A 22,736-nucleotide genomic window follows, 5' to 3' on the forward strand; every position below is an offset into this window, starting at 1 on the left:
GAGGAGACAGGTTAAACAAGGATTTTTAAGCCTTGAGACAATTGAGATATGCATTGTGTGTATGTGCCATTCAGAGGGTGATTGGGCAAGACACAAGATTTGTATCTTTGTGAACAGGTTATGGTAGTAGGTGCCAGGTGCACCGGTTTGAATGTGTCAAGAACTGCAACGCTGCAGGGTTTTTCACACAACAGTTTCCCATGTGTATCAAGGATGGCCTACCACCAAAAAGACGTCCAGCCAACTTGACACAACTGTGAGAAGCATTGGAGTCAACATGGGCCAGCATCCCTGTAGAACGCTTCCGACGAATTTAGGCTGTTTTGAGGGAAAGGGGATGCAACTCAATAGGAAGGTGTTCCTAATGTTTGGTATACTCAGTGTATATACATCAGGACATGTACACATTGTAAATATGAAAATAGAATGCACTATTTCAGAACGTGAGCTCCCGCTTGCATGTTAATATCAGACTGGGAAGAATTGATATTCATGATCTATCTCCCCCTATCTGCAAGCGTTACCAATGGCATAACACTTTATTGATATGTAAATTCAACCAACCAATAAGAATACATAAACATCGAAAACATAGTTCTGCAGTGGCATGTGGAAACATAACCAACACTGTTATACTAGGACTGTCTGGGAGTGGTCTGAGCTGGGAGGGGAAAACTGAAAGCTAGCTGTTATAGGCAGAGAGGTTTGGAACTCTCTTTCTTATTGGTCTACAAACGAATTTACCACCTGGGGTTGTCACCAGGCAGTGCAAAACTCCATCCCACCAAAATAGGCTGAAAGTTCAGGCGGTCTTTTCAAACCACTCTTAGACTAAAAGCGCATTATCACCATTTCCACAGTTTTACAGTATTTTTCCAACCTCAATGTGGAAATATATATATAAAAAAAAAACGTAGGAAAAATCAGTTTTGACTGCACAGGGCCTTTAAACAAAATCTCTTTCTTTGAGCAATTGTATTAGTATAAAATAATTAAAAACAAATATGTTGCATACAATACAGCTCAGTATTTGAATTATTTCTTTTATACAGTCATTTTTGCTGATCTTTATCCAGGGTGTCAATAATTGTGATCCCCACTGTAGCAACAATGACCAAACTATACACGTCACATCTTCATTTATTTGATTTTCCCCAAAAAATTGTAAGTAAAACCTTCGCATATATATATTTTTTTAATTCAATTCGAACTGCAGAGCAACTGTTGACACTAATTTGACAACAGTTTGACTGAGGAAAGGTTCATTTCTACTGTATAATCAATGCAATCATTGTTATCGTTAGCAATCATGAAAAACTAACAGAAACAAGAAACTGAACATGTATTTCATATCACGAAATCCACACAATGCAATAACAGAGACCAAAGCAGTCCATCCATGGTCACGACTGTAGTGAAGTTTCTAACACTGGCTATCTGGACACAAGTTTTATTATCGAAGTATATGTACGACACTGTCAGAGGAGTGGGTTTGTGTGATGTGTTGCTGTGTCGTCATTTTGTACTTCTGTATGAGAACAATGAGCATCCCAATTCCTCAGCCTTTGTAACAATTCAAAACAATGGCACAAGGGGGTTGGTTGGAACTGAACTGAAGGAACACTGGGGGAAACACACCCATGCTCACAGTCACACTGATTGAAAGGTCATGGAGGCCTATCAGGATCACGCACATGACAATGAGGGAGGGGATTAGAGGTTACAAGATAATGAAATACAGCAATAAAATGCAAACAATAATATCAAAGAAACAAAACTGGAAAACCCGACAGTCAAATATTATAAAAATAGATAGGATACATAGAGAAGATATTGTTTACAGATATTAAAGGACACAATTCTCCTCTGCAAGCTGAACTGACTTCTCAGATTCCTTGAATTAGAAAGTTATTTTGTAACATTAAAGCCACTTCCATCACACTAACAGCTTCGTGCTAGTTGGACAGGTCATTGGAAAACACAAAACAAACTATAAAAATCTGTGAATTTCCAAATGTCCACACCTCTGGCTTCACCCCACAAACTCATATGGAGAAAATTGCAAACATAAAAAAAATGAACAGAGTTGTGATGGTGATGCCTGTTATCTTTGAAGTTGCCAATAAGGTTCTTCCAGAGCTATATCCAGTAATTGTTTTAGAGTATAATCTCTACAATGGTATGATTCACTGATACTGACTAGCCATACTGGATATGCTGACAAACACCATCTTATTTGTGCAGTTACTGCTAGACTTATGCTCTGCTCTGAGCATGTGCAACTGTTTCAGAAGTGCTTCAGATCTTAAACTTAAAAAACAAAGGGCTCTATTCAGTCTGTATTGCTGAAGTGTTACAGATTGCGCGATAGAAATGTAAAGGTCATTTCCGATTGAGCTGACATATGCAGTGTTTACTGTGAATGCAGTCTCCGCTAACATTGCCTTTACATTTCAATCACACCGTAACGCTGAACATTTGCTATATGGATTGAATCGAGCTCAAAATACAGTTCAAATAAGGCCTTTTAGGACATTGTGTCCTAGAGGGCACTCTGACTCTGGGGGTGTGGCCCTTCATCAATACTTTAAGTGGTTTCTAATGCTCAGTCATGGAGGGATTTTCTGTTCCAATTGGAGTGAAACATTTGTAACAGAAAATCCAGTTTACAGTACATAGTCTTAATAACAAATGGCAGTAGGGCAAGATGAGACGGTCTCCAAGTGGAATACATATCATTACAAAAGAGTAATACCATTCGTTCATCCTTTTTCATTTCCCTAACACATACTTTGTTTTAGTTTAGGATACATCTAACCAACAGACCAACCCCAATGCTCTATAACAGCACATTCACACACATAGGGCAACAAGCAGCCAATCCAATGAAATAAGGTGACCTAGGACTGAGAATCTCATATTTGGAAACTATGACATCGTAGTAAAAGTTCAAAACAAGAGAGCAGCTAAGTGCTTCAGGTCAATTGAGTTAGGGCTCTATTCAATCTGTATTGCTGAAGTGTTACAGATTGCGCGATAGAAATGTAAAGGTCATTTCCGATTGAGCTGACATATGCAGTGTTTACTGTGAATGCAGTCTCCGCTAACATTGCCTTTACATTTCAATCACGCCGTAACGCTGAACTTCTGCGACGCGGATTGAATAGAGCCATTAATAATGCTTCATGTCTCTAGATATGGCCACCGGGGAAACATCTTTTCAAAGTGCAAATCTTTTTTTCTCTTTTATAAATTCCTACCAGGGGTACCGTGGGTGAATAGGTAGGTAGGTACCTCTGGGAACATGGTAGGACATCTGACTTCAGTAAACTATAACAGGAAACGAAAGCACCAAAGCACCACTGGTCAAAGGACTGCTCAGACAAGTCTTTAAGTTCTCTTCATATCCTCAGGTCAAGTGGTGTATTTACATGACCATACTCTCTTGGTTTAACCTTGGGCTCTGATGTGAAAGGTGAAAGTCATTAGGCAACTTATGTCTGGAAAAATGACTGGGGGACTGTTAGTTTGAAAACCGACAAAGTTCTTCATTGGTATTTTCTTGTTTAGTTGAGGGGATCTTTATAGTCACTCTGGTAAGGTAACACATAGGTTTAGTTGAGGGGATCTTTATAGTCACTCTGGTAAGGTAAGGTAGACTTCAGTGAAATGTTCTTGTTTTGCTTTTCTTTCTCATGTAAATCGTTCAAAATGTTAAACATGATCAAAGTTTGTTATATGTCCTTCAGTTTGACTTCTTCATTTTTAGATGAAACAGGCAGGATTCATAGGTACAAAGTGGTCAATGTCATTCAGTTTGCCAGGACCCTTCTCTCGCTCTCTTCTTCCCTCTCTCCTCTCCCTCCCTCTCTTTCTTTTCACTGTGGAGGGGGAACTGGGGCTGAGGAGTGGTGTGTATCCTCAGGTAGAGGGGCACTAGGCTCTGGGTTCAAGAAAAGAGAATAAGATGTGTAAAACACACACACACACACACACACACACACACACACACACACACACACACACACACACACACACACACACACACACACACACCAACAAAAAAAAGTCACAGTAAAGTTCAAGTTGATTCCAGTGGCTCACATGATTATTATTTATTTTTAACCCCTTTTTCTCCCCAACTTTGTGGTGTCCAAATTGGTAGTTACAGTCTTGTCTCATCGCTGCAACTCCCATACAGACTCAGGAAAGGCGAAGGTCGAGAGCCGTGCGTTCTCCGAAACATGACCCCGCCAAGCCGCACTGCTTCTTGACACAATGTCCGCCTAACACGGAAGCCAGCCACACCAATGTGTCGGAGGAAACACTGTACACCTGGCGACCGTGTCAGCGCGCATTGCACCCGGCCCGCCACAGGAGTTGCTAGAGCGTGATGGGACAAGGACAACCCGGCCGGCCAAACCCTCCCCTAACCCGGACGACGCTGGGCCAATCGCCGCTTGACGGGTCTCCCGGTTGAGGCCGGCTGCAAAACAGCCTGGGATCGAAACAGGATCTGTAGTGACGCAGCTAGCACTGCGATGCAGTGCCTTAGACCGCTGCGCTACTCAGTAGGCCCACGTTATTACTTTTGTACAGTATGAGTTAAATACTGAATTTGCAGTTCGATAACACAAAGTGTGACTCACCGTGGAGTGTTGGGGTGGTGCTGGAGTGGGCCGTGGGGGGCTGGCCTGGCGGGCGGGGAGGTGAGGTGTGAGGACCACTGGGGGGCGGCTGGGGCTCCGCGGGCTGGACAGAGGAAGGGATGGAGCTGGTAGGGGGTGCTGGGCTGGGAGCTGGCTGTGGTGCAGGGGTACTGAGGGTTGGCTGGGACTGGGTGGCTGAGGGGCCCTGGGGTGGAGGGCCAGTGGGGGCCGGGGCGGAGTGTGGGCCTCCAGTCTGGCTGTGCTGCTGGATCTGTTGGAAGTGCTGCTGACGCGCCCTCATCTCTGCATACTTCAGCTGCTCCATGTGGAACGACTGACGGTCTGCCAGCAGCTGCTGCCTCTGGTACTCCAACTACACACACACATGTATATGCGCACTCCAACCAACAAGTCTACTTAAACTACATCCCCCATAACCCTTCACTTCTCCCTGACTCACCGCCTCCCTCTCTCGGTCCATGATGGTCTCCAGCTCTTCAAAGTGTCTAAGTTTGATCTCCAGCTTCTTCATCTGAGTCTCCACCAGCAGAGCCACCAGAGACTTGATCTTCCTCTCCTCCACCGCAGCCAGGTGCTATGGAGAGAGACAGACAGATAGAGAAGGATGGAGGGGGAGACAGAAATGGAGACGGAGGGGGAGAGAAGATGTATAGGGGAGATCAAGAAAGAGAGAGAAGTATGGATGCGAGTCATCTTTTCATGTGAAATGGCACAGACATATTGAACAATCCCTGGTTGATAATCAGTATGAGAAACAGATAGGGTCAGATATGATTTAACCCCTGGCGGTTGGCTAGGAGAGCTGATCTAGGATCAGGTGCATCCTAATGTAATCTGGAACAAATTGCAAAAATCGCTGAAGCTGGAGACTTATATTTCCCTCACTAACTTTAAACATCAGCTATCCGAGCAGCTAACCAATCACTGCAGCTATACATAGTCCATCTGTAAATAGACCATCCAATCTACCTACCTCATCCCCATATTGTTTTTATTTACTTTTCTGCTCTTTTGCACACCAGTACTTCTACTTGCACATCATCATCTGCTCATTTATCACTCCAGTGTTAATCTTCTAAATTGTAATTACTTGCTACTATGGCCTATTTATTGCCTTACCTCCTCACACCAGTTGCACACACTGTATATAGACTTTCTTTTTTCTATTGTGTTATTGACTGTACGCTTGTTTATTCCATGTGTAACTAACTCTATGTTGTTGTTTGTGTCGCACTGCTTTGCTTTATCTTGGCCATGTTGCAGTTGTAAATGAGAACTTGTTCTCAACTGGCCTACCTGGTTAAATAAAGGTGAAATAAAATAAAAAAATAACATCTTATTCATTATGATCCCAAAGGGAAAACTGACCCTACAGATGTAAGATCTTAATTTCAGCCAGTTTGCTACAGCAGGAAATGGATCCTGCAGCAACAAGAACTGTGATTATAATTAATGGACCTTTTTTGTAGGGGTTGATGCATTTTTCATTAGGGCAAATCAAGTCTGACATTTTTAAGTGGAAATTACAAACTTTAGAAGCCTTTTCAAAACCTCAAGCACGCTGCTGTGCAAGAAAATCCTCAGCAACAAAATAGTGATCGAATTAAGATCCTACACCTGTAGATCAGCACTCCTGCTCTGAGAAGTTTGATACATACAGCCCCTCATCCTAGATCTGTGGTTAGGGGCATCATGCTAAACACGGGTCAGAGGTCAGACCTTGGCTTTGACGGCAGCAGCAGCCAGGGCGGAGGCAGCAGCGGTAGCCAGGTTCCCCTCTCCCACATCCCGCTCCACCTTCGCCTTCCTCTCTCCCTCACTCTCTCCTTCTCTCTGGCCCTCCTCAGAGCCCTCCTTCCCTTCCTTCTCCTTCTCTCCATCACCTAATGCAGAGAGGGAAACATAGAAGTCACACATAATTAAGTGTCTGTAAAAAACAAGAGACAAACTTGACTATTTTACAAAGTTTATAAAGATACATTCAAAATCAGTCACAGACATAAACATTACCCATCTCCGAGTCTGTCTTCTCAGTCTCTCCCTCTCCTTCTCCCTCTCTCCCTCTCTCCTCCTCCTTCTTCCCGTTTTCTCCTTGCTTCTCCCCCTCTTCCATGGCTCCCTCTTTGTTCTCCTGTTATCACCATGGGGACGGGGACAAGGACAATGGTCAACACTTGAGTATAAATCATCACAACCTACACCATTCAGACCCAGAGCGTAGCTGGTTTCAGAAGACTCGACCACACAAACACAAGTAAAGTAGAAGTCCTAAAGGCACCATACCTTGGTCTCCCTCTTCTCCTCACTGGATTGGCTGTCACTTTTACTCTCCTCACTGCTCTCTTCTGGAGGAAGAGAAAAGACATGAGTTGTCAACAAGCCTAGTGTCCTATGTGCACCCCACCGGAAACTCATTTCCCCTCATTGACATACATGGAAATATGACCAAAGACAACTATAGTTTTAGATAATAGTAGATGGAATCTGTACCAGGTTTTTCTCCCTCCTCCAGGCTGGTGCCTGCGATGCCGCTGCCTTCCAGGCCGTAGAGGGGGTCCTGTCTGCCACTGGTCCGCGCTGCCTCCTCCACCCTCCTCACATGGGCCTCCACCAGTGCTGCTGGGACCTCCTCCTTCATACGGGAAAACTCCTCTGAGAGAGAGAGAGCGAGAGGGGGGAAGGAAAAGAGAGAGAATGAACAGTGGTGAAAGAAGCAGGGAGTTGGTTCTGAAGGCTACAGCAAATACACATGCCACCTCTAAAAAGTATCTCTGGAGAAAAAAAAAAAGATCCAAAACTTCCAAGACACTTCCTGGTAAATAAAGGTTAACTAAACAGCTCTGACACAAATCAGGCCAGCCTGTACTCTGTGTGATCCGACGGTTATTTAGTGAGTTGACCTCTCACCCAGGGCAGACTTGGCGGCTGCGGAGGCCACGCGGGGGTCCACCACGGACGCCAGGAAGGCCACGGTGCTCATGACGGGGTTGCCTGCCTGGCTGAAGGGGACGGGCTGGTAGGCCAGGGGGCCCAGGGACGAGGACGTGTCCTCCAGGTATGGGTCCTCGATGGGCAGACGCAGGAAGTGCAGGATACACTCGTCCTGGGTGCGTGAGCCCACATGCTCCGACACCTTGTTCCAGTCATCCTTGTACATCTCTAGACCCTGGGGGGAGAGGAGGGGGGGGGGGGAGAGGAGGGGAGAGGAGGGGATGATATGATTGATATTAATAAGGATGTCATATTAAGCCCTAGGTTACATTTTCAGATAAGTTCTTTGTGTGTTTTTGTTGTCGATCCTCTCAACACCGTTTCAAGTTTATTTGGCTGTAAAGGGCATTCTATTGAATGGTAATAAAGGGGATGAGACAGAGCTGTGCTGTTAGTTACCTCTAGCAGCAGTAGTGTCTCCTGTTCGGTCCAGTCTCGCATGGCGCTGGCAGCAGTCTTACTCTGCAGACAGGAAGAAGTAGCATCCCCGTAACACACCTCACTACTCTTTATAGATAGCTACACAGTGCACTATGATCCTCATCAGTCCTGCAGTGTTCAGAGCCATACCTTAGGAGGCCCAGTCTTCTTGCTGTACATGTCTGTCCTCAGGCCAAAGTTCTGCAGGTCGGCTGGCTGCTTCTCCTTCACCTTGTCTGGGAAGGACAGAATCTGCTGGGCTGCCGGAGTCTGGAGGGGACAGAGAGAAGTGGAGTGAAGCTACAGTCAAATAGAGAGGCATCTAGAACCAAAATATAGAAACAACCTGTCTGTGTACCTGGGAGGCCTTGGGCTGCAGGGGCACCAGGCTGGAAGGGGTGTCAGCCAGGACGTGGAAGTGGGAGGTGGGCGGGGGGCCCATGGGGGTGGGCCGGCTCTCGGAGTCCACCTGGTAGTTGATCAGACCCCACTGCTCCAGGAACGCATGCACCCTGAGGAAGAGGAGAGAGGAAGACGAAGAGGAGAGAGGGATAAATGGAATAGGTAAATATTACTGCATGCCATAGATGAAAAGACAATGCGACTGTGGTAAATGTCCTGTGTGCACTGAGTCCTCCCGACCTCATGATGGCGCACACGTCTCCGGCCAGGTTCCTACGACAGGCGGTAGAGGTGAGGTACTCCTGCGGGTTCAGCCTGTAAGTGTCAATCATGAAGTTCCTATAGGCCAGGTAACTGTGAAGAGAAAGAGAGACTCTTGTCATTGGTTATGCAGCTAAGTTACTCCAAATTCCAAAGCTGTTGGTCTCTGTATAACACAGAGGAGTGTACATGTGTATTAAGCTAGGTATGTGTAATAATAATAATAACATTATGTTAGCATGTGTTTACTCACATCTCAGGGGTTTTGGATTTGTTCTTGCCGTTGAAAAACTCTGGGAGGGCTCTACGCTCGATAGCATGGACACTGGAAAACACAGAAAGAGGTCAAACAGACATCATTGATGGTCGGGAAAGACGCGTAGATGTGTAGTCTACCTTTTGTAGTCGAACCAGGCAGCATAGCTGGGGATAATGATGTGTAGTCTACCTGTTGTAGTCGAACCAGGCAGCATAGCTGGGGATAATGATGTGAAGCCTACCTGTTGTAGTCGAACCAGGCAGCATAGCTGGGGATAATGATGTGTAGCCTACCTGTTGTAGTCGAACCAGGCAGCATAGCTGGGGATAATGATGTGTAGCCTACCTGTTGTAGTCGAACCAGGCAGCATAGCTGGGGATAATGATGTGTAGCCTACCTGTTGTAGTCGAACCAGGCAGCATAGCTGGGGATAATGATGTGTAGCCTACCTGTTGTAGTCGAACCAGGCAGCATAGCTGGGGATAATGATGTGTAGCCTACCTGTTGTAGTCGAACCAGGCAGCATAGCTGGGGATAATGATGTGTAGCCTACCTGTTGTAGTCGAACCAGGCAGCATAGCTGGGGATAATGATGTGTAGCCTACCTGTTGTAGTCGAACCAGGCAGCATAGCTGGGGATAATGATGTGTAGCCTACCTGTTGTAGTCGAACCAGGCAGCATAGCTGGGGATAATGATGTGTAGCCTACCTGTTGTAGTCGAACCAGGCAGCATAGCTGGGGATAATGATGTGTAGCCTACCTGTTGTAGTCGAACCAGGCAGCATAGCTGGGGATAATGATGTGTAGCCTACCTGTTGTAGTCGAACCAGGCAGCATAGCTGGGGATAATGATGTGTAGCCTACCTGTTGTAGTCGAACCAGGCAGCATAGCTGGGGATAATGATGTGTAGCCTACCTGTTGTAGTCGAACCAGGCAGCATAGCTGGGGATAATGATGTGTAGCCTACCTGTTGTAGTCGAACCAGGCAGCATAGCTGGGGATAATGATGTGTAGCCTACCTGTTGTAGTCGAACCAGGCAGCATAGCTGGGGATAATGATGTGTAGCCTACCTGTTGTAGTCGAACCAGGCAGCATAGCTGGGGATAATGATGTGTAGTCTACCTGTTGTAGTCGAACCAGGCAGCATAGCTGGGGATAATGATGTGTAGCCTACCTGTTGTAGTCGAACCAGGCAGCATAGCTGGGGATAATGATGTGTAGCCTACCTGTTGTAGTCGAACCAGGCAGCATAGCTGGGGATAATGATGTGTAGCCTACCTGTTGTAGTCGAACCAGGCAGCATAGCTGGGGATAATGATGTGTAGCCTACCTGTTGTAGTCGAACAAGGCAGCATAGCTGGGGATAATGATGTGTAGCCTACCTGTTGTAGTCGAACCAGGCAGCATAGCTGGGGATAATGATGTGTAGCCTACCTGTTGTAGTCGAACCAGGCAGCATAGCTGGGGATAATGATGTGAAGCCTACCTGTTGTAGTCGAACCAGGCAGCATAGCTGGGGATAATGATGTGTAGCCTACCTGTTGTAGTCGAACCAGGCAGCATAGCTGGGGATAATGATGTGTAGCCTACCTGTTGTAGTCGAACCAGGCAGCATAGCTGGGGATAATGATGTGTAGCCTACCTGTTGTAGTCGAACCAGGCAGCATAGCTGGGGATAATGATGTGTAGCCTACCTGTTGTAGTCGAACCAGGCAGCATAGCTGGGGATAATGATGTGTAGCCTACCTGTTGTAGTCGAACCAGGCAGCATAGCTGGGGATAATGATGTGTAGCCTACCTGTTGTAGTCGAACCAGGCAGCATAGCTGGGGATAATGATGTGTAGCCTACCTGTTGTAGTCGAACCAGGCAGCATAGCTGGGGATAATGATGTGTAGCCTACCTGTTGTAGTCGAACCAGGCAGCATAGCTGGGGATAATGATGTGTAGCCTACCTGTTGTAGTCGAACCAGGCAGCATAGCTGGGGATAATGATGTGTAGCCTACCTGTTGTAGTCGAACCAGGCAGCATAGCTGGGGATAATGATGTGTAGCCTACCTGTTGTAGTCGAACAAGGCAGCATAGCTGGGGATAATGATGTGTAGCCTACCTGTTGTAGTCGAACCAGGCAGCATAGCTGGGGATAATGATGTGAAGCCTACCTGTTGTAGTCGAACCAGGCAGCATAGCTGGGGATAATGATGTGTAGCCTACCTGTTGTAGTCGAACCAGGCAGCATAGCTGGGGATAATGATGTGTAGCCTACCTGTTGTAGTCGAACCAGGCAGCATAGCTGGGGATAATGATGTGTAGCCTACCTGTTGTAGTCGAACCAGGCAGCATAGCTGGGGATAATGATGTGTAGCCTACCTGTTGTAGTCGAACCAGGCAGCATAGCTGGGGATAATGATGTGTAGCCTACCTGTTGTAGTCGAACCAGGCAGCATAGCTGGGGATAATGATGTGTAGCCTACCTGTTGTAGTCGAACCAGGCAGCATAGCTGGGGATAATGATGTGTAGCCTACCTGTTGTAGTCGAACCAGGCAGCATAGCTGGGGATAATGATGTGTAGCCTACCTGTTGTAGTCGAACCAGGCAGCATAGCTGGGGATAATGATGTGTAGCCTACCTGTTGTAGTCGAACCAGGCAGCATAGCTGGGGATAATGATGTGTAGCCTACCTGTTGTAGTCGAACCAGGCAGCATAGCTGGGGATAATGATGTGTAGCCTACCTGTTGTAGTCGAACCAGGCAGCATAGCTGGGGATAATGATGTGTAGCCTACCTGTTGTAGTCGAACCAGGCAGCATAGCTGGGGATAATGATGTGTAGCCTACCTGTTGTAGTCGAACCAGGCAGCATAGCTGGGGATAATGATGTGTAGCCTACCTGTTGTAGTCGAACCAGGCAGCATAGCTGGGGATAATGATGTGTAGCCTACCTGTTGTAGTCGAACCAGGCAGCATAGCTGGGGATAATGATGTGTAGCCTACCTGTTGTAGTCGAACCAGGCAGCATAGCTGGGGATAATGATGTGAAGCCTACCTGTTGTAGTCGAACCAGGCAGCATAGCTGGGGATAATGATGTGTAGCCTACCTGTTGTAGTCGAACCAGGCAGCATAGCTGGGGATAATGATGTGAAGCCTAGCTGTTGTAGTCGAACCAGGCAGCATAGCTGGGGATAATGATGTGAAGCCTACCTGTTGTAGTCGAACCAGGCAGCATAGCTGGGGATAATGATGTGAAGCCTACCTGTTGTAGTCGAACCAGGCAGCATAGCTGGGGATAATGATGTGTAGTCTACCTGTTGTAGTCGAACCAGGCAGCATAGCTGGGGATAATGATGTGTAGTCTACCTGTTGTAGTCGAACCAGGCAGCATAGCTGGGGATAATGATGTGTAGCCTACCTGTTGTAGTCGAACCAGGCAGCATAGCTGGGGATAATGATGTGTAGCCTACCTGTTGTAGTCGAACCAGGCAGCATAGCTGGGGATAATGATGTGTAGTTTACCTGTTGTAGTCGAACCAGGCAGCATAGCTGGGGATAATGATGTGTAGCCTACCTGTTGTAGTCGAACCAGGCAGCATAGCTGGGGATAATGATGTGTAGTTTACCTGTTGTAGTCGAACCAGGCAGCATAGCTGGGGATAATGATGTGTAGCCTACCTGTTGTAGTCGAACCAGGCAGCATAGCTGGGGATAATGATGTGTAGCCTACCTGTTGTAGTCGAACCAGGCAGCATAGCTGGGGATAATGATGTGAAGCCTACCTGTTGTAGTCGAACCAGGCAGCATAGCTGGGGATAATGATGTGTAGTCTACCTGTTGTAGTCGAACCAGGCAGCATAGCTGGGGATAATGATGTGTAGCCTACCTGTTGTAGTCGAACCAGGCAGCATAGCTGGGGATAATGATGTGTAGCCTACCTGTTGTAGTCGAACCAGGCAGCATAGCTGGGGATAATGATGTGTAGCCTACCTGTTGTAGTCGAACCAGGCAGCATAGCTGGGGATAATGATGTGTAGCCTACCTGTTGTAGTCGAACCAGGCAGCATAGCTGGGGATAATGATGTGTAGCCTACCTGTTGTAGTCGAACCAGGCAGCATAGCTGGGGATAATGATGTGTAGCCTACCTGTTGTAGTCGAACCAGGCAGCATAGCTGGGGATAATGATGTGTAGCCTACCTGTTGTAGTCGAACCAGGCAGCATAGCTGGGGATAATGATGTGTAGCCTACCTGTTGTAGTCGAACCAGGCAGCATAGCTGGGGATAATGATGTGTAGTCTACCTGTTGTAGTCGAACCAGGCAGCATAGCTGGGGATAATGATGTGAAGCCTACCTGTTGTAGTCGAACCAGGCAGCATAGCTGGGGATAATGATGTGTAGTCTACCTGTTGTAGTCGAACCAGGCAGCATAGCTGGGGATAATGATGTGTAGCCTACCTGTTGTAGTCGAACCAGGCAGCATAGCTGGGGATAATGATGTGTAGTCTACCTGTTGTAGTCGAACCAGGCAGACCTGTTGTAGTCGAACCAGGCAGCATAGCTGGGGATAATGATGTGGTGCGTCTGCTCGGTCACGTTGTCCTCATGAAGGTCCGACCCTTTCACCGGCTCTCCCTTCACACTCGGAGAGCCCTCCTCCTCCTCCTTTCCTGCAGTTTCCATGGATTCATCCTCTTGCTCATCTGTTCAAGAGATAAAAGAGGAGAGAGTGAAAATACAGATCAGGGGACAGATAAAGGATGGAGTAAGCTAAAATATAGTGAGAAGTGACCTCATCCTGCAGACAGCGTATACACTGAGAACTTATTAAGTTGTTCAGGGAACTCACCCAGGTCTGTCATGGTACCTCCCTTTACTGGTGTTGACTCAGAGTCTTTCTTAGTGTTGGCTACACATGCACACACACACACAGAGAGAGAGAGGGGTATGGGGGAGAGAGAGAGAGAGGGAGAGAGAGGTGTGGGGGGAGAGAGAGAGAGAGAGGGGTGTGGGGGAGAGAGAGAGAAAGAGAGAGGGGTGTGGGGGGAGCGAGAGAGGAAGAGAGAGAAAGAGAGAGAGGTGTGGGGGGAGAGAGAAAGAGAGAGAGAGGGGTGTGGGGGGAGAGAGAGAGAAAGAGAGGGGTGTGGGGGGAGAGAGAGAAAGAGAGAGAGGTGTGGGGGGGAGAGAGAGAAAGGGGTGTGGGGGGAGAGAGAGAAAGAGAGAGAGGTGTGGGGGGAGAGAAAGAGAAAGGGGTGTGGGGGAGAGAGAGAAAGGGGTGTGGGGGGAGAGAGAGAAAGAGAGAGAGGTGTGGGGGAGAGAGAGAAAGGGGTGTGGGGGAGAGAGAGAAAGGGGTGTGGGGGGAGAGAGAGAAAGAGAGAGAGAGGGGTGTGGGGGGAGAGAGAGAAAGAGAGAGAGGTGTGGGGGAGAGAGAGAAAGGGGTGTGGGGGAGAGAGAGAAAGGGGTGTGGGGGGAGAGAGAGAAAGAGAGAGAGGTGTGGGGGAGAGAGAGAAAGGGGTGTGGGGGAGAGAGAGAAAGGGGTGTGGGGGGAGAGAGAGAAAGAGAGAGAGAGGGGTGTGGGGGGAGAGAGAGAAAGGGGTGTGGGGGGAGAGAGAGAAAGAGAGAGAGAGGGGTGTGGGGGGAGAGAGAGAAAGAGAGAGAGAGGGGTGTGGGGGGAGAGAGAGAAAGGGGTGTGGGGGGAGAGAGAGAAAGGGGTGTGGGGGGAGAGAGAGAAAGGGGTGTGGGGGGAGAGAGTTGCATTACCTGTGATACAACACTTCAGTTCAACCCCTCACAATGATGACGAATACTAATGTTTCAACCAATGTAAATATCAGGAGGTCTAAATCTTAGGTAATAAAGTGTATGTGTAAGTGTGTGTGTATATATATATATATACATGTGTGTGAGCGTGTGTACCTGTCTTAGGTAGGGTGACCTCCTCCACTGCAGGTACAGGTGATGGTTCATCCAGATCTTTAGTCAGATCCTCCGGCTCCTCCTCTCTCTGGCCTCGCTTAGACTTAGTGTACGGGGTGGTGGGCCTACACACACACACACACACACACACACACACACACACACACACACACACACACACACACACACACACACACACACACACACACACACACACACACACACACACACACACACACACACACACACACACACACACACACACACCATTATGTGTATATCATTTTAAGGCTTATATTTCTTAGTCATTGTGTATTTCAGCAATCTACAGATCTCCCAACACAGTAGTAAACAAAGGGTAACACACCCACACCCTTTCTTGGTGTTCTTCTTCTTGCTCTCCTGGGGTGGTGGGGTGGGCGAGGGGGAGGGCGAGCGCTTCCTCTTCTTGGCACTGCCGGGCTTCTTGTCACGACGCTCGTCCCCTGGGGTGGTGACCTCATCCGTCAGGGTCTTAGCTGAGATCCTCTTCCTCTTGGGCCCCCCCTCCCCCACCTCATAGTCCTCCTCATTCATCCACTCATTAAACTGGTCCAGGTCCAGGATCCACTTGGCATGGACCTGAAGACACAGTTTATATGGTGTTAATTTAATGTAGCAAAATGTTATATGTTGGCTATAAAAAAAACACAAACAGAAAGAGAGGAGAGGAAGAAAGAGCGAGAGAAAAATAGAGACTTAAAGAGAGGGGAAGAGAGAGAGAGGACGTGTCTGAAACCTGTCTTGCTTAGTACTTACTAAAACAACATTCTGTGTACTCAACGTACTACATACTATTTAGAACGTACTGTTTATTAAAAATGTATGCAGTAAGCAACAAATATCAACAAACAATGTGTCTTCTAATGCACAATTGCGTTGTTTCCCGCCATTTGTTCAGTATGGTACAGCCCCGTCCCCTTATCTATCAGCTCACACAGAAAGTCACAGATAGACACAGAAAGAGAAGAAGGAAGGATGTGTTTGCCGACCTTCCTGGGTTTCTCTGGGCTGGGCGCTTCTTCCACAGCAGCCTCCACCTCACTGGCTGAGATCCAGGTGTCATAGCTGAGCAGCAGGGGACAGAGGTCAGAGGTTAGACTAATGTGTCTAGTGCACCACGTGTCAAAACATGGTGCTATAACACAAGCTGAGAAAACAGTGTGGAACTCAAATGGTAAAGGAGATGTGGGTATTGGACAGAGAAAATGTCAGTGTACTTTCAATGTGTCTGCACCCCAAATGGTGACATTTAAGACACATGGTGCCATGCGGCCAGCAGCACACCACCCTGCATCCCACTGCTGGCTTGCTTCTGAAGCTAAGCAGAGTTGGTCCTGGATGAGAGACCAGATGCTGCTGGAGGCCCAGTAGGGGGCACTCTTCTCTCTATTCTTAAGATCGAATCCCAATGCCCAAGGGCAGTGAAAGGGACACTGCCCTGCGTAGAGTGCTGTCTTTCGGGTCGGATGGGATGTTTAATGGGTGTCCTGACTCTTTCTGGTCATTAAAGGTCCCATTATCGTATGAGTAGGGGTGTTAACCCTGGTGTCCTGGCAGAATTCCCAACCTGGCCCCATTTCCATCATGGCCACTTAATCATCTCCCTCATTCCTAGTTGGCATATATCACTCCTCACCATGCTAGCTGTTGTATGATGAGCGTTCTGGCACCCAATGGTTGCCATGCATCACCCAGGTGGGTGAGGTGTGTTTCCCCCTTACTATGATAAGTGCTTTGAGTACCAATGTAAAAAGGCGCTATATAAATCCAATCCATCATTATTATTATCATCCTGAGTTTCCATGGTGTTAGAGCACCCTGTTCTGCACAAGGCTTTATCCGAAGGTTGTGTTGACGTTGTCAGGCTGAGGCCCCAGTACGGACAGTCCCTACCTGTCAGGATAGTATCCCCAGTGGAGCAGCACCTGCTTGTCTCTCTTCATTACCGGACGCACCCACTCCTCTGAACCAACGGGGGAGGGGAGAGGGAGAGAGAAAAATGTCTCTATGATCAATCCATTAGTCTAGTTAGCTACTAGACCAATTCACTTTCCAGGTATAAAGTCAGGACAAACATTCTGGCCACCAGATAACATTTGATAATGTCTGACTGCCTCACCCTCCTCCAGACTGGCAGGGATGGGAACCACCACATGGGAGCTGGACGTCTTGTCTTCAGTCACTGAGCCCTGCAGGAGACAGCAAACACACTCTGCTTAACTGTGTTGTACTGTATTGTATTATATTGTGCTGTATTGTATTGTTTTGCATGAAGCTGTACTGTATTGTATTGTTCTGCATTGTGCTGTACTGTAATGTGCTGTATTGTATTGTTTTGTATGATGCTGTACTGTAATGTATTGTGCTGTATTGTAATGTATTGTTTTGTATGAAGCTGTACTGTATTGTATTGTGCTGTACTGTATTGTGCTGTACTGTAATGTTTTGTATGAAGCTGTACTGTATTGTATTGTACTGTAATGTGCTGTATTGTATTGTTTTGTATGAAGCTGTACTGTAATGTATTGTGCTTTATTGTAATGTATTGTTTTGTATGAAGTTGTACTGTATTGTACTCTAATGTATTGTGCTGTACTGTAATGTATTGTGCTGTATTATAATGTATTGTATTGTTTTGTATGAAGCTGAACTGTATTGTATTGTGCTGTACTGTATTGTGCTGTATTATAATGTATTGTATTGTTTTGTATTGTTCTGTACTGTATTGTGCTGTATTATAATGTATTGTATTGTTTTGTATGAAGCTGAACTGTATTGTATTGTGCTGTAATGTATTGTGCTGTATTATAATGTATTGTATTGTTTTGTATGAAGCTGAACTGTATTGTATTGTATTGTGCTGTACTGTATTGTGCTGTATTATAATGTATTGTATTGTTTTGTATTGTGCTGTACTGTATTGTGCTGTATTATATTGTTTTGTATTGTGCTGTACTGTAATGTATTGTTTTGTATGAAGCTGTACTGTATTGTGTACTCATACAGTTTGGTCATTAGGTCAGTGAAGAAAAGCCTACCTGGTGCCTCTTGATGATGTCCTTCAGTTTCCCCAGCAGCTTGGCCTCAATGTCAGAGCTCAGGTAGATCACTGGTCGACTCAGACAGTTGTTCTGATGAACAGATGCAGAGAACGAGAGAGTAAATAAAAAAAGAGAGCGACACAGACAAAGAAAATAGTTTTCCAAGGAAGACAAGGGCAGACGGACCTGTACTAGAGATTTCTCGATAGTCATGAACATCTCTACATTGCGGTCCATCCGAGAAGGATTCTGAAAGTCAAACCTGCGCCTGCCATGAAGACAGACAGGAGTCAAAAATCTCACACAACCTCATCAAATATTTCAATAAAAATGCATCATTGTGAAAATGAAAACGTCTCAAGGATCAGTCTATTTGGTTTCATCTTAATCAGAACTTCTGAACCATACAAATTAGTGGGTTAAACTCATTTGAGGGGGGTGTAAGTGTAGTGAGCAAAACAAAATATACAGGCTAGAATGAAACTCTTACCAGCCCTGATCACTCTTGAACTTGTAGGCTGCAGCCAGAATGTGGCAGAGAGCCCCGCCAGACTTAAAGTCCAGGAAACTCTTCATCTGAACAGAAAGACAGAGGGTTAGATACACTATTAGAATAGTGGAATAGGGGAAGCACAATAGTAAATTGTGTGCGTGAGTGTGCCTGAGCACATGTGTGTGCATGCAAGTTCTCTCACCGGCAACCTGGTGAGAGGTGGGTTGCTGACATGTCGTCCGAACACCTCCTCCTGAAACTGCAGCAGCTGGACCACCAGGCTGGACAGAGACTTGTTGGTGGGGGGCTCCGCCTGGATGTACTGAGGGACAAGAGAGAGGATTTACATGGAAATATCAGGATAAATATACATTGTAACACATCATCATTATTCTGGTATTATCCCATATATTCAAGAATGGTGTAAGTGAGTGGATCTTAGATAGATATTTGATAGTTGGAACAGTACAATTAACAAAAACAGAGGTAATTTGATGGTCAAAGAAATTATAGGTTCATCAATGTGAATCTTTGTATTCTTTCTGTCTGGCCCATGTTGAAAATGGTGGGGTTGAGCGCTTGCTCTGAGACAATAGACATGGCTTTTTTGGCAACACTATAATGAGAAAATCCTTCTCACCATCTGGGGGTAAAAGGAGTCGGATCATGAAAACTCATGGCGCATATATTGCCCTAAAAGACCATGGAGTGCAATGGGGTGAAAGAGAAAACCGAAGGCGCCGGTAAAAAAAAAAACAGCTTAACATCTGGATTTGTGCACTTGCGCTGGCAGGAGTAGGCATCTGCAATCCATGAAATTAACGTTAGCTAGCTAGCCAGCTAGCTAGGTTCCCTCCCCTCCCCCGAACAGCAACCCCCAACACAGGCCATTCATTTCCCTCTACTAAATGGGTGTAGAAACATCCACTTAAAACATATCAAATGTCCATCACGCGGCACTTGCCAAGACGTTTCCTCAGCATCCTTTTGTTTCCGTCTCGTGAATGTGTGGATTAAACAACTGGACTATACTGCAACCCATCTCATCACACCCTCACTCGCCTGCCCACTCCTTCTACTGTTAAAATTGCCCTCTTTCATTTATGATCATATGAATGAATGTATTCATTACATTAACAAAAAACAGCAGTACCTTTTTATAATTCTTGCCCAACCAAACGCGAACATTGTCGAACTGCGAGACTGTATCAGACGCTTCGAAATATTTTACGTTCGGGCCGCCGTCTTTCTTCCGCACCGCCATCTTTGTCTGCAGAATGTCGACGTCGACCGCCGCCTCGTGGTGGAAATATGACATTGCAGCCAATGGGTCCATTAATACCGCTGTAGTTGCAGCAAATGTACTGCAAGTGGTGTTGTTGTATAAAGAAAATACAGTTTAAAGGGCTTTCACACAGTCAGCGGAATATCACCTAGTACCCAGCGCCCCCCACCCCCCCAAAAAACCAACAACAACAAATATATATATATATATATATATATATATATATATATATATATATATATATATATATATATATATATATATATATATATAGTACCAGTCAAAAGTTTGGACACATCTACTCATTCAAGGGTTTTTCTTTATTTGTACTATTTTCTACATTGTCAAAACACCAAAACAATGAAATAACACATATGGGAAAACGTAATAACCAAAAAAGTGTTAAACAAATTAAAATAGATTTTAGATTTTAGATTTTTCAAAGTAGCCACCCTAAACCTTGATGACAATTTTGCACACTCTCAACCAGCTCGGAATGCTTTTCCAACAATCTTGAAGGATTTCACGGATTTGCTGAGCACTTGTTGGCTGCTTTTCCTTCACTCTGCAGTCCAACTCATCCCAAACCATCTCAATTGGGTTGAGGTCAGGTGATTGTGGAGGCCAGGTCATCAGATGCAGCACTCCATCACTCTCCTTCTTGGTCAAATAGCTCTTACACAGCCTGGAGGTGTGTTAGGTCATTGTCCTGTTGAAAAACAAATGATAGTCCCACTAAGCACAAACCAGATGGGATGGTGCATAGCTGCAGAATGCTGTGTAGCCATGCTGGTTGTGTGCCTTGAATTCTAAATAAATCACTGACAGTGTCACCAGCAAAGCACCCCCAACCATCACACCTCCTCCTCCATGCTTCACATTGGGAACCACAAATGCGGAGGTAATCCGTTCACCTACTCTGCGTCTCAGAAAGACACGGCGGTTGGAACCAAAAATCTCAAATTTGGATTTATCAGACCAAAAGACAGATTTCCACCGGTCTAATATCCTTTGCTTGTGTTTCTTGGACCAAGTCTCTTCTTAGTATTAGTGTCCTTTAGTAGCGGTTTCATTGCAGCAATTCGACCATGAAGGCCTAATTCACACAGTCTCCTCTGAACAGTTGATGTTGAGATGTGTCTGTTACTTGAACTCTGTGAAGCATTTATTTGGGCTGCAATCTGAGGCTGGTGAATCTAATGAACTTATCCTCTGCAGCAGAGGTAACTCGGTCTTCCTTTCCTGTGGCGGTCCTCATTAGAGCCAGTTTCATCATAGTGCTTGATGGTTTTTGCGACTGCACTTGAAGAAACTTTCAAAGTTCTTGACATGTTCCAGACTGACTGATCTTCATGTCTCTCTACGGGATCGGTGTCCCTCCTGCGGGACCGTTGAGCTAATGTAGGCTAATGTGAATAGCATGAGGTTGTAAGTAACCCCAAAAAATCCCAGACATGTCTGATATGGGCAAAAAGCTTAAATTATTGTTCATCTAACTGCACTGTCCAATTTACAGTAGCTATTACAGTGAAAGAATGCCATGCTATGGTTTAAGGAGAGTGCACAATTATGAACTTGAACATTTATTAATAAACCAATTAGGCACATTTGGGCAGTCTTGATAGAACATTTTGAACAGATATGCAATGGTTCATTGGATCAGTCAAAAAATTTGCACATACACTGCTGCCATCTAGTGGCCAAAATGTAAATTGCACCTGGGCTGGAATAATACATTATTGCCATTCTTTTGCATTTCAAAGATGGTAAAAAAATACAAAAATTAACTAACGTTTTGTTCTTTGTATTATATTTTACCAGACAGTTTCTATTGGACAAATTCAGGTATGTTTATCCCCATATAATTCCAGTTGCTTCTCCCTAGAGTCTATTGACGCATGGGTGTGTCAATCTAAGTAACATAATAAAAAAATCCCCATCAAAATCTGCCAGTTTAAGCTACAGATATCCCATGTTTTTTCATAGGCTGCGTCTCAATCTATCGCATCTCAATCTATCGCATCTATGGTGGTTGTCACACCATGAGACATCCTGAAAATCTGTTTTCTCATGAAAACTGCTGTAAGGTTTAGCCTACAAACTAATGTGACCACTCTATGGAAAGATGAGACTCTCATGAACAAGACGGGACCCGTCTAAACTTAACGCATACAAATGAATGGAAGTATGGAGGTAGTTTTGTGCCAACAAAAATAAGAGGTTAAATATGTGTACAAATTTATAGTTTATATTTCCTGAGCTTTCTTATATCTCCTAGATATAGGACAGACACTCAAAAGTATTTTTTACCGTTTATGAATGTGTTATTCAATGGGTTTCTGTGGGATTTGGTAATAAATGCCAAATTCTATATATTATCAAATATTTTTGGTACTTATATTTTATGATAGCTAAAGGGGTCCTAAAATTCAAAATCAAATAGCTAAATTATCTATGGTATGATCGTCTTAAAACAATTCCATGTGCCAGCTTATAACCCAACACCACCCGTCAACGTCTTAGACTCTAGAGAATTAAGAAATGTTTTTCAACAGAATTGAATACACCGCTGATCACATGCAAACACAGTTCACTTTCATAGCAGCCAGATACAAACAGAATGATCACTTTGCTCATTGTATTGTCGTGTTCTCGTGCTAGTTGGAACTAGGCAACTCAAAAATGTCTGACTTGCTAACTGGTTGTAGTTATACACGTGCTGCATTCAACCAGTTAGCAAGTCAGACATTTCAGAGTGTCCTTGAACGCTTGAACGCGGCATACAATTAATTCTCGCATTTACGCTCTCTCCTCTTACCTTTTCCCTTCGCTTGTGGACTTCAGTGCAAAACACATCAGCTGACTGTGACCAGGCGAAAAAACTTTTCCAAAGCCAAACCTTCATATCATAACTGCTAACCGCTACACACAGCCTACATTATTGTCACCATATTAGCTAAT

General features: G+C 45.4%; 1 protein-coding gene across 2 annotated transcripts; it reads right to left on the reverse strand.

Moving 5' to 3' along the window:
* Positions 1 to 1,122: 1,122 nt before the first annotated feature.
* On the reverse strand, positions 1,123 to 19,781 carry smarcc2 (SWI/SNF related BAF chromatin remodeling complex subunit C2). 2 transcript variants are annotated; one of them, XM_082959254.1, is made up of 25 exons: positions 19,644 to 19,781; positions 18,693 to 18,812; positions 18,488 to 18,573; positions 18,184 to 18,259; positions 17,995 to 18,087; positions 17,076 to 17,145; positions 16,850 to 16,919; positions 15,946 to 16,021; positions 15,282 to 15,535; positions 14,915 to 15,039; positions 13,848 to 13,907; positions 13,533 to 13,701; positions 8,998 to 9,069; positions 8,724 to 8,837; positions 8,440 to 8,593; positions 8,232 to 8,351; positions 8,061 to 8,123; positions 7,578 to 7,836; positions 7,161 to 7,322; positions 6,954 to 7,015; positions 6,681 to 6,801; positions 6,390 to 6,553; positions 5,110 to 5,244; positions 4,650 to 5,022; positions 1,123 to 3,943 (listed from the first exon to the last, which is right to left on the reverse strand). In XM_082959254.1, the coding sequence occupies exons 1-25, from the start codon at positions 19,752 to 19,754 to the stop codon at positions 3,879 to 3,881; spliced, it is 3,174 nt and encodes a 1,057-aa protein (XP_082815380.1). In that variant the 5' UTR covers positions 19,755 to 19,781; the 3' UTR covers positions 1,123 to 3,878. The 2 variants fall into 2 exon arrangements, with proteins under 2 accessions (XP_082815380.1, XP_082815379.1); XM_082959253.1 differs by having other exon boundaries at positions 18,184 to 18,265.
* Between the last annotated feature and the right edge of the window lie 2,955 nt (positions 19,782 to 22,736).

Source organism: Salmo salar, chromosome 12 (genome assembly GCF_965601325.2).
Source record: "Salmo salar chromosome 12, fSalSal1, whole genome shotgun sequence".
NCBI lineage: Eukaryota > Metazoa > Chordata > Actinopteri > Salmoniformes > Salmonidae > Salmo > Salmo salar.